Here is a 12681-nt window from a genome sequence, read left to right as displayed (position 1 = left end):
AAGCTCTCTTTCTCTTCCAGGTTTTGGTCGGAAGGATGTAGTTGAATATTTACTTCAAAGTGGTGCCAATGTCCATGCACGAGATGATGGAGGTCTTATTCCTCTTCACAACGCTTGCTCATTTGGACATGCCGAAGTTGTCAATCTTCTCTTACGGCACGGTGCAGATCCTAATGCTCGGGACAATTGGAATTACACTCCTCTTCACGAAGCTGCCATTAAGGGCAAGACAGATGTCTGCATTGGTAATTTTCTTGCACTTCTCCTGTGACTGACTTGCGTTTGTGTTTTTTGTTTTGTTTTTTTTAACCACAAAATCAAGAATCATTTTTATTCTATGAAATAAAAGACCATTTTAATTCTATGAAACTGTCAATTTACAAATAAAAATAAAAATCTTGTATAAGCTTAAATTCATATGTTAGTTTTATGAGGAACAAAGTAACTACATATTTTAGATCTGTTTTTGATAATTGCCTAAGTATATCAATTCAGGTTGACATCATAGGGAGAAAGCCTTAGTGATGCAGTGGAACTAGATTCTCTTCTGCTTCAGCCTAGACTCTTACATTGCCTTCTGCTGTTACTTACAGTGCAGTGGAAAGAACAAAACTATTTTTAATAATGGATTTATTCTGTCGCTCTACATTGCAGTCATGTTAAATTAGCTAAGGATATGAACTAAATTTAAACAAGTTGAGTACATGTATTGATGAGGTGTCTTGACTATGTAATTCTTAAGAGGTGGGAAGAGATAGAAAGAGTGTTTGAGGAACTAGTTTTTTGATTGTGTAATTTCCTTGAATATAATTTATTCAGGAGCACATCTGGAGAGTAGTGTGTATATAACCTGGTTGGTTTGTCCCCAGTATCAGTGCAAGGTCGATGAAGATGCACAGCCTTCTAGTAGGTACCTAATGAGAAGTACCTACTGTTTTTTTGGGGAGGAAAGGGGGACAGTCTCAGTTTTCCAGCTGAAGTTGCCTCCTGCCAGTTACTGATTGTTCCAATTCTTCTCTGCTATTTTCTAATAAAATGTGGTTCACTAGGTAAACTGTTCACAGGTAGCATTATGGAATTCTGACATAAAGAAGTTAAGAGGGGAAGTTTGGAATGATAACTGGATTTTTCTTTTGTGTTTGCTGCTTACAATATATCTTGTAAGCCTTGTCTTGTAGAACTGTTTTCTCATGAAAACCTTTTGCATTTTGAAGTATTGCTGCAGCATGGTGCTGAACCGACCATCCGGAACACAGATGGAAGAACAGCTTTGGATTTAGCAGACCCATCCGCAAAAGCAGTGTTGACTGGTAAGTGATAATTTTTAGATTACTTTGACTAATAATGCTCCAATTAATTTAATATTGGCGGGAGGGAACAACAAAACAAAACAAAAAACCTACAAATATACTGTATTACTTTTTCTGTTTTATAATTCTAATCAGAAAATTCCTGTATGGCCTTGTTATCTCATTCATGTGATTCATTCTAGATAAATACTTCATTGTACTGGTTCAAAACCGGACTGTCAAGTTTTGGAAGTGAATGATAAATAGTAAACTTCGACTTGGAAACTTAACATATATGGATATATATTTAACAACTAAAGAAACTCCCTTTTGTCTTCCAGGTGAATACAAGAAAGATGAACTCTTAGAAAGTGCCAGGTATGCACTTTAATGGAAGACATCTGAGGTTTAGTTATTTTCATAATTGTATGGGTGCTTTGTTTGTTATGAATATGTTTATTCATGAGCTGGCATTCCATCTAGATACACAGCTTTATCTGTTTCTGTGAATAAAACAACAAAAATAATTACATAAACACATTTTTTTTTTTGCTTTGCCTTTAGTAATACTGGCAATCCATAAGTAATATATAGCTTTAGAACAGATCTGCTGAACACATTATAACAAGGAAAAACAAAAGCATAAGCTGCTAATAATTATAACAAAAAGAATGCCTGTTTCATATCTTGTTTTTTAGGAGTGGAAATGAAGAAAAGATGATGTCTCTTCTTACACCATTAAATGTTAACTGTCATGCAAGTGATGGCAGAAAGGTATTTTTGTTTAAAATTTGATTTAAAAACTTAGTTTCACACTTTTTGACCAGATTTCAAGAATGTTTTAACATAGATTCTATTTTGTTTAATATAGGTAGGGAAAAAAGATTGTATATCTCTAGTACCTGTCTGGTGTTTGTTTTTAAACCTTAAAAGGACTGTGTAGGTATTTTCCATGGTGGAGCAATAAACACACAGCTTTTCAGTTGGAACTTCAGCTTGACCTTGATATCTGCAGTGATAAAGAAGGGAGGTCTTTTCATAGACTCTTACATGTTATCATGAAGAAATACATGCAGGCCCCTTGCTTGTCATACACCCAAAGCAAGTTATTGTTGCTGTTTCAGAAAGAGGTTATTCATCACTTTGGTAGTGGTATTGTTAAAGAACTACTTATAAATGTTCAAAATCTCTTTTTTTTTTTTTTTTTTCAAATCATACCATAGACTACCAAAGTTTCAGGTTATTAAATACCTAATTTTGGCATCCTTATTCTTCTTATGTACGTGTACACTTTCCCTTAAGTTTTGTTGAAACAAATTTTCCTGCGCAAGGCTTGTGGTAAGATATTGGGATTTCCGGAATACCTATACACTGCTATTTTCTCAGCTTCTAATTGTGAGACATCCTCCTGGAACTGCACAAACGCATTGAGTTGATGGTTTTGTAAATGAAGAGAATAAGATTTTTCTTAGCTAATTTGTAGCTCTACCTTGACTGATATTCTTGAATGCATCAGCTAGAAACAAGTAGAAGCTAGTCTGTGGAGTTGGAGAACTTTAAAAAATAAAAATATAAAAAAAAAACCTATGTCATTTATCAGACATACCGTGTAAAGGTCATGTTAGTTCCCCTTTAGCAAGGGACATAGTTTTTCCCAGCAAAGTTTATAGACAAAACAAAAAAATGGATTGTGGGACTCAAATTTGTTAAGAGGACCTTAATCCCGGAACATACTATTGATGAAATAAATTCAGGATTTGTGTTTATTAGGACCGTAAGAGTAGTCAGTAAAGAATAAAAATAACTACTAAATGTCTGATTCAAGCCCTCTGGTGTTTTTTTAGTGTTACAAGTATTTTAGGGACTTCAGTAATTAGTCTTGTTAACAAGTTTTGAAAAAAAAAAAAAAATTGTTTGATTTTGTGTTACTGATTACTTCTACGTTCTGTTGTTTCAGTCTACTCCTTTACATTTAGCAGCTGGATATAACCGCGTAAAAATAGTACAGCTGTTACTGCAACATGGAGCTGATGTACATGCTAAAGATAAGGGGTAGGTTCATTTTTCCTTTATTCAGAATGAACAGAAGATTCCCAGAATTGACGTGAGGAGTAGTAATACCGTTTTAACCATGAAGAATTTCTAAGTTAAGGCCTTTAATCTTTCTGTCATGACAAAAATATTAAGTTGAGTCTTAAGACTTACAAAGCGGTAAAATCTAAATTGAGCTGACCACAGAATATGCTAGCTTTCAGGCATCACTTAGTTTGTCTACTTTATAAATAAAATACTTCAATAAATTACTGAGGAGTCAGCAAATATTTTAAATGTTGAATCAGTCTTAACTTTCTTCCTACATCTAAGTTTCTACACTTTTTTTGGAAGGAATAATTAAAAATTGAAGATCCGTTTTCCAGAGACTATGTTTGGACTAAGTTTTTAAGTATTTGGTTATTATCTCAGGAAATGTAGCAATCATATCATATGGATGTGCTGAATTTATTGAAAGTTGCATAAAATACAACGAAAAACTTAATTTTAAAATGTGTATCTGTGTACATTAAAGATTATGGAAAGCAAACTTAACTCTCAGTTTTAGAAGATCATAACTACATAAATAGCTGTCTTATCAGGCATCTTTAAGTGTCCATTTGGTGTTTGAATTCACTTTTGTCCTTTCTCCCTTACTAGCCTGCAGTGAAAAAAAATCATTTTGGGCAAAATCTCACTTGCTTCAAAGACCATTTGGTTTGTGAGAGTATGAAGCTGGCTTTACAACCATGGTAGCTCTGCTATTACTACAGAAATTTGTACAGTTACTTAAATGGTAGCCTGTAAGGCTCCTTTAGTTTCCAAGGGAAAGGGTAATCTTGCACCAATGTACTCACTGACAAAGGAAGTAACGACTGTCACTCCTGAAACATTACTACAGTTAGTCCTTCCTGATTAGGGTTCCAAGTCTCAGAAAAGCACTTTCATTTGCAGTCAGTGCAACTTGTTTCTCATCTTCTGGTCATTTTCAATATTCACTGTTCTGAGAAATACTGATGGGTTTTTATGGGTTCTTCCTCAGTTTATTTCCCTTCGACTTCATTTGAGCACCTCGGATGCAGGTTTTTGTAAAATGTTCAAGATGCAGTGTAGTGTTATTTGCATTGTTCTAGATTTTTTGCATTGTTTGGAATTGAAATAGGAGTGCTAAGATTATTTCCCTTTTCTTTCCTGTATAGAGATTTGGTGCCGCTTCACAATGCATGTTCCTATGGTCATTATGAAGTAACAGAGCTTCTAGTAAAGGTTGGTCTTTGAAAAAATTCAATTAGGTTGGATAATATTAAATAAGAACAGATTACAATAGACAGAAGTTGCATATTTTTCATTCATTTTCAAAACCTGAAGAATAGATTCCTTTTGTTCTACATGTTAGTTGTTATCAAGCTATAGCTGCAGAATCTTCTGTTTGCGAGGAAGCTTTCCCCTTAAATGTGCTTTTAGTTTTTAACTCTTTTGTCTTCAAAGTTGAATGTTTACCATGGAGTAAGTACTACTGCTCTAAACCCTTCCACTCTCACTCATTTAAAAAAAGGAGGGGGAGGGGAGGGGGGGGGGAGGGGGTGGAAAAAACAACTGAGCAATACTGTGAATCAAACAATAGAAAAAGTACTTCAGAAGACAGTATTAAGGGATTTTCAAAAAGAATACTGATAAACATTGTAAACAGTTTAACATTAAAGAGTGATCAGTTTCTTGAGGGAATGAACATCGGAACCTAAATTCTTGCTCACAGTTATAACCCTCACCCCAAAGAAAAATCAGCTTTTATAAAGTAAGTGAACTCTAAGAACTGAATTGGCTTATCTGGATTATGTTAAACTCAAAGATAAAGTATGATGCACTTTAAACCAGGGGCTTCAAGGTGTTCCTGCAAAAATCTGTGCCACAAAGGGATTTTTAGTACTTAAAGGGGGCTTATAAAAAAGATGGAAAACAACTTTTTACGTGGGCCTTTTTTTTTTTTTTTTTGAGTGTTTTGTTTTTGCTCCATAGGCCAACTGTAAAGTGAATCTAGTGTACTAGACATAATTTTTTTTTTTTTTTTTTTTATCTGTCCACTACTGCATGTCTTAACTGTTAGGCTACGGTTATAATTCATACTGGATTTGTGCTCCAGTGAATCTTTAATTATTTTTTGTTAGCACTGCAGTGTTAACAGGAGCAATGGGAACGAGCATGTCTGGTCAGACTTGCTTACAAAAAGAACTCACAGGGCCTGGAGAAGAATTACGTAGATGCTAAATAACCAAGGGTATTACTTGCAGAACCTTGTACTTAATGTATTGATTCAAGATTGACTTTGAGTGTCTAGTGTCTGTTGATTAGACATCTTGGCTGTCGTTACTCAGGGGTATTTACAGAAAGTGTATTTAACTTAGTACAGGTGTTCACTGTAGACTTATTCTAGATTAGCAAGAAAAAGGAGCTTTTCCAGAGGTGACTTGGAGCAGGTAAATGAGAGTCGTTATCAGATGTGGCCTGTAGCAGAGCTCCTCTGATTTTTAGAGAAGAAAGTCTAGAGACCAGCCTGCCTTTGGCTTCTGTGAATACCTTTGAGACACTAGAGGATTAAAAACTGCAATGTGCTGGAATATTCTGTTATATTGAAAATGAATGTCTGGAGAATGTCTTGGATACAGTTTGCATACAAGCTTTGATTTTTATTTTAACAGTCTACTGCATTGAAATGAATGACAGAAGCCTTTTTCTAATAATCTGTTTTTTTTATGTTGCATCTTTTTTTTTACCCTTTTCTTTTTCAAGCATGGAGCATGTGTGAATGCAATGGATCTGTGGCAATTCACTCCTCTGCATGAAGCAGCTTCTAAGAACAGGGTGGAAGTTTGTTCTCTTTTGTTAAGTTATGGTGCTGACCCAACACTGTTGAACTGTCACAACAAAAGCACCATTGATTTGGCTCCAACGCCCCAATTAAAAGAACGATTAGCATGTGAGTATGAAATAAGATCAGTTCTGCAGTTTTAGATTGTAATATGTGCTGAGGTTTCCTGCACAGTGAGCTGCCAGAAATGAGATCTCGAAAATGCTTACAGTTTACAAGTTAATTGGGCAATATTTGGTAGTACATTTCCCTGTTTATAATTTGATCTTCTAAACTAGAGGAGATATAGATTAGATGTTACGTAGAAATTCTTTACTCAGAGGGTGGTGAGGCACAGGAACAGGTTGTCCAGAGAAACTGGATGCCCCATCCCTGGAGGTATTCAAGGCCAGTTCGGATGGGGCTTTGGGACCATGATCTAGTGGAAGGTGTCTCTTCCCATGGCAGAGGGCTTGGAACTACGTGGGCTTTAAAGTCCTTTCCAACCCAACAATACAAAGTGTATGGTCAGTTTTACAGTCAGGTGGTTGTGGTGGTTTTTGTAGCTTCACTGTAAGCACTTTCCCTCGCAACCTCGCCAGTGTGCTTTTATTTTCCACACATAATCCTGTCATTGCATCAAGGCTGCTGAAATACTTATTTTTTACTCCACCGTAGTTTGTTGGAAGAAAGAAAAAACAGAATTGTTTAAAACATGGAATGTGTTTTCAGTATGCCACGATCACCAAAAGTTCGAAGAAATTAATGAAAGGCATTGATTTTGTCCAGCATACTAAATGGGTTGAGAAGAATGCCCTCATTCTGTCGTAGAGTAGACAAATGGTAACTTTCTGGGGTACATTGACAAGAATTGAGAAATACTACATTTGACTTCACGCTGGCAACTAGAAATGGTTTTCCGAAGAGACGTAACAAGTAAAGTTATCCTGGGACTGGTACATATGCAAAGAGTGGAACCTAGAACAATGAAATAGATCTTGTTCAGCCAGCTTGGATCTCTCTAGCTTTGGACTGGAAGCAAAGTGCATTCTTGTTATGTTTTGACTTAGCTAGCAAATTCTGTCAAGTGGTATAGAAGCTTTAAGTCTGAGTTGAAATTTTTGGAGCATGGTCTGCTACGTGGGGAGAAGCCCTTTAAGCGTCCTACCAAGGAATGAAATGAATGTTTTTATCTGAAAGAATCAATATTCTTGATCCTTCTAGAGTTAAGGAATGTAGCATTCTGTTATGTATTTATTTCTTTTTAAAGATGAATTCAAAGGTCACTCGCTGCTACAGGCTGCAAGAGAATCAGATGTAGCTCGTATAAAGAAGCATCTTTCTTTGGAGACAGTAAACTTCAAGCACCCTCAAACACACGAGACAGCATTGGTAATGCTTTGGGATTTATTAATTATTTTGTGTGTATTGTGGCTGGTCTAAATATAGGAGGCAATAGTTTAGAACTCTTGGTTTCGTTGTCAAACATTGTCATTATGACTAACCTGGAACATGAAGTGTCCAGTTTAAAAAAAAAAAAAAAAAAGGAAAAAGTTGTTTAAGGTTTTTAAGGTTAAAGTTAAGACTAATAAATTGCCCATTTTTTGTAGGTTATCTAAATCATTGTTTTTCTTTCATTTCTGTAATCTAATTTTAAGCAACACCAAGTTACACATTAGCTTTGTTTGTAAAGCTTTGCTTTCTAGCAATTGTTGGAGAGGGAGTTTTGGAAAATACCAGAGCCCATGTGGAATCTCTTGAATCATAAAGAGAATTATAATTTCTTTTTCTGTTGCCTTTGCAAACAATCAACTCTACTGCCAGCTGACTAACTAGTAGTAAAACCTTATGTTGCTAGCTAGTTATTAATGCTAAATTTTTTGATGTCTTTTTCAGCACTGTGCTGCTGCATCTCCATATCCAAAACGAAAACAAGTGTGCGAATTGCTACTAAGGAAAGGAGCCAACATTAATGAAAAAACAAAAGAGTGAGTGGTTACAAATGAATGCTCCTGTTTGTTTAGAAGATTTTGAAAAATGTATTTTAAATTACTCTTTTTTTTTTTTTTTAAAGCTTCTTGACTCCTCTGCACGTGGCATCAGAAAAAGCTCATAATGATGTTGTTGAAGTAGTTGTGAAACACGAAGCTAAGGTACAAGTTACTGTTCTTCATACCTTTTGCTTACATTTATCTTCTGTATAGGTTTTAATAGTATGAGAATAATTTAGCAAAGTGTCTACTCTGCTATCCAATTTGTTTTGAAAGGTTATATATTTATGCAATTAAGACACAGACCATCAATCAGTCCTGCACATTGAGGCATTATCTTTGTTCCTATTTTCTAAGTTGCGTGGAAATAGTTCTTTTCACTGTTAACTGAAAGCTCACAGAACATGTTATGTGCCTTGTTGTCCAGTAGCAATAACACTGCTGTTTAAAAATAAAAAAGCATGAACAACAAGAGGTTAGTCTGAACTGTAAAACAGGTAGACTTTGTGATGTTGTGTGCATTAAAAAAAGAGAATGTAGAAAGCAGATACTCTGTCATTCTCTGGCGTACAGAGCATCTGCAGATGCTTTGTAATTTTGGGCTTGAATTGCCTAAATTAGGAGTTGAGGCTCTTCCTTCTGGAAATTTGGATACAGCCTGACTGCTGTGAAGTTTATAGAGCGATGATCGAAATTCATGGAACAGTAGGGAGTACAAGTAACCTTTGGGTACATAATTTTAAATTTCTAAATGCATCTTGGTTACCTTGACTGAAACACATATGGAGTCTTCAATCTGAAAGACTACTGTTTAGCCAATACAGGTAGAAGCCATTTTACATACTGGCACAAAGGTTGTCTGTTGCCATGAGCAAAATCATGGATTATGTCTGTATGTGGTAAAACTGCTGTAACTGTTTGTTCACACTGTGGATCATTCACATGATTCTTAAAAGGAGGCTATTTTTCCTCAATAAATGCATTTATAACTTTATGAACAGCTTATATTTAAATCTTCTGAAATGTCATGGCGTTTGAAAATACGCTGAATATGTTGTTCTAATCAAATTTAGAAGCAATACATGAAGTTCTTCCAGTCTATAATGGAAAAAAATATGATCAAAACAATGTTAGAAAAAACTTTTTAATAACATGTTCTCAAGGTTCTGTTTTATTTTTAGGTTAATGCATTGGATAATCTCGGGCAGACCTCTCTTCACAGAGCAGCACATTGCGGTCACCTTCAGACGTGCAGGTTGCTGTTGAGTTCTGGATGTGATCCTTCCATTGTGTCTTTGCAGGGCTTTACAGCCTTACAGATGGGGACTGAAAGTGTGCAACAGCTACTACAAGGTACAATTGATTTATTCAAGATGTACTTAAGAAGTAATGTGAAGTTTCATTTAACTTGCCGCTTCAAGTGCTGTAAGGAATAATAGTGAGTGCAAAAAAAAAAAAGAACTTTCTACAAAAGATAAAATCTGGTTTGGTTTGTACAATTCATATTCTGTAACTGCATGCACATGGAAAGGCTCTGCTTATATAAGTAGGGTTAATTATACCATTTAATCTCTAGTGTTCAGGTGCAGATTGTCACAGGTGCTCAGAATGTTAAATGGTATAGCCACCTATAATCACTTTTGTAGAAGTCCTGATGCAGGGAGGGTAGAATCTTCTATGTAAAAAGCGAGTTTCAAAGAAGTAGTTGTGCATTTGTGAGCAGAGGCAACGGGGTATATAGATTTTCATGAATAAGGTTTAGTTATTGTACGCACAGGTAAGCTTCTTGTGATAGTCTGATTCTGAAACTGAATGCTTAATTGGTTCCACAATTTTCCTATGTGGGTAGGAAGCATGTTGCTAAAGGCAACTTTTTAAAGATAGATAATAGCTATGGTTGTACATGTTTAAAAAAGAAAAATATTGTAATAATTCAAAAATTCTCTAACTTTTTTTCATTAAATCCTTAATTTCCCTTAAATTCATGAAATGCAGAAATGATTTCTTGTCTTAAATTCTTTCAAGTTACGGTTAGGTCATAGAACCTCATTTATATTGCAGAAGGTATCCCACTAGGTAATTCAGATGCAGATCGACAATTGCTGGAGGCTGCGAAAGCTGGAGATGTGGATACTGTAAAAGTAAGCTTAAACCTGTCCTAAAAATAATTGGGAATTATATGCCAAACTATAATTTCTAAAAATAAGCAAATCAACAGCCCTTTGCTGGCTGTTTTAGAGTTATGATTCTTGTCATCTGTAGTTTTGTGCAATACAAAGATTGTAGGTCAAAATGTAATGTTCACCACCAGGAGGTGGTGCATTCTGAAAGTGGCAATCTGTTCTTATATAAAAGTTGGAAATGAGTCACAGGTGTGGATTTGGGAGGAGGGGGTAATTGTTTTTTTCATGGGATACAACCTATGAAAAGTAAAGTTATATAAAAATAAATTTTAATGAAAGTATTTTTCAAAATCAGATGTATAACAACATCTATGACTAAAAGTGTTCCTACATTATATATAGTGATATATGTTTTGTCTGTTGGCTTTCACAGAAACTATGTACGGTTCAAAGTGTGAACTGCAGGGATATTGAAGGCCGTCAGTCTACACCACTTCATTTTGCAGCTGGATATAATAGGGTATCTGTTGTTGAATATCTTCTCCAGCATGGAGCTGATGTGCATGCAAAAGATAAGGGGTAAATACTCAAATTTATTGTATATTTTCATGGCAATTGTAACTGATGGTATCTGTCAGCTTTTGAGTATTGCTAGCTGATATGCATCCTGTCTTTCTTCAGATGCTTATTTATTCTCAGGGACAGGTCAGTTACAATGAAGGTCTGTGAAACTGTTCAGAATATCCAGAAAAACATTTCTGCGGTACTTAGGAGTAGAGTGTTAAAAATTTTATACCCTGTTTTTAGTTTTCTTCAATGCTGATTGCATTTATACTGTGGCAGCGGATATTCCTACTGTATTAGACTACAGTGAAAAATCTAAATTAAAAAGGGGGGGGTAGGGGGAAGGGTTATGGTTAGGTTAAGGTACATTCTGTTTTAGGTTTATATCTCTTTGTGAAAAGAGATTTTATTTTTTTTACGGAAACTTTAACATTTTTTTTCCAGCGGACTCGTCCCTTTACATAATGCTTGTTCATATGGTCACTATGAAGTTGCGGAACTCCTCGTTAAACATGGTGCAGTTGTCAATGTAGCTGACCTGTGGAAATTCACTCCCTTGCATGAAGCTGCAGCGAAAGGAAAATATGAGATATGCAAACTCCTATTACAGGTATTACACATGTTGGAGGAGATTACTTTCTTTTTTTCTGTTGAGCCTGAAGTATGATTGTACTTCATTGAGAAGTTGGTTGGTGGTTTCTAAATGACTGTAGGTAAACATTTTCAGTAGAAGGAATACGATTTGCAAGTATGTTGTTCTTTCTCACAGTGTGTGTAATGCTCTCTGAAGGAGTCAAGTGTATGTCAGAATAATTGTTCAATAGGGCATAAAATACCTAAGATGCAAAATGTTTATTCTGCTTATGTGCTTACCATCTGGTTTTGATGTGCACAGCATGGAGCTGACCCCACAAAGAAAAACAGAGATGGAAATACGCCATTAGACCTTGTTAAAGATGGTGATACTGATATTCAGGACCTACTTAGAGGAGATGCAGCTCTACTAGATGCTGCTAAGAAAGGTTGTTTGGCCAGGGTTAAAAAGCTGTGTTCACCTGACAACGTCAATTGTCGGGACACACAAGGACGGCATTCAACACCACTACATTTAGCAGGTCAGTGTTTCATTTAACTTATTGGATTGGAGTTAGTAGTTACTGTCTGAGCTTACTATGTCTAAACAAGTTTAAAAGTTTAGCCTCAAGCTAGAGGAGTATGTATTTCTCTTTTTATTTAGAAAAAAGTCCATAATTTAGTATTTTATGCATATATTTCCAATTCTCTGTAGCCCAAGAGTGTCTTTTATTGTTTATTGACAGAGGTTTTAAAATCAGATACTCTTAAATAGGGTGAAGCTGTCTTCATTGATAGATTATGAACTATTTTCAGTGGGAACGGCATACTAACCTTCAAGTAATGTAAATGAATTCTAATTTCTCTGTAGCTTGTTGAAGAAGTTTTTAAAGATTTACTGTATTTATTATATCCTTTACAACCTTCCAGCTGGTTACAACAATTTGGAGGTTGCAGAGTACCTGTTACAGCATGGAGCAGATGTGAATGCGCAGGATAAAGGAGGTTTGATTCCTCTGCATAATGCTGCATCTTATGGGGTAAATATCTTGGACTTTCATATGAGTTATTTTCCTAAAAAATAAAATACATTTATTTGACAGCATAATGAGCCAATACTCTCTAGAAAGAGAGTTGTAATCTCTTTCAAGAGAGTTGCTATCAAGTTGTAATGTAGTCTTCTTTGCAAAAAAGTCAGTCAGTCATAATAAGCTCATTGTTATAATTGAGGACTTCTTTGAATTTGTAAAGTAATGGTCTGAATT

At 35.4% G+C, this 12681-nt stretch overlaps 1 protein-coding gene across 1 annotated transcript in view; it reads left to right on the top strand.

Moving 5' to 3' along the window:
- The window catches only part of TNKS2 (tankyrase 2), a 28554-nt gene that overhangs the window by 5469 nt on the left and 10404 nt on the right, over nt 1–12681 (top strand). Inside the window, exons 2-17 of the mRNA XM_082764501.1 lie at nt 21–245; nt 1215–1310; nt 1631–1667; nt 1988–2063; nt 3247–3341; nt 4520–4586; nt 6108–6294; nt 7436–7557; nt 8062–8153; nt 8240–8318; nt 9338–9509; nt 10218–10297; nt 10713–10858; nt 11288–11453; nt 11739–11958; nt 12347–12456. Coding sequence (XP_082620627.1) covers nt 21–245; nt 1215–1310; nt 1631–1667; nt 1988–2063; nt 3247–3341; nt 4520–4586; nt 6108–6294; nt 7436–7557; nt 8062–8153; nt 8240–8318; nt 9338–9509; nt 10218–10297; nt 10713–10858; nt 11288–11453; nt 11739–11958; nt 12347–12456 — 1970 coding nt within the window. The remainder of the gene's footprint in view (nt 1–20; nt 246–1214; nt 1311–1630; nt 1668–1987; nt 2064–3246; nt 3342–4519; nt 4587–6107; nt 6295–7435; nt 7558–8061; nt 8154–8239; nt 8319–9337; nt 9510–10217; nt 10298–10712; nt 10859–11287; nt 11454–11738; nt 11959–12346; nt 12457–12681) is intronic.

Source organism: Aythya marila, assembly GCF_965140915.1.
Source record: "Aythya marila genome assembly, chromosome: 7".
Taxonomy (NCBI): Eukaryota; Metazoa; Chordata; class Aves; order Anseriformes; family Anatidae; genus Aythya; species Aythya marila.
This window is presented reverse-complemented; position numbering and strand designations above follow the sequence as displayed.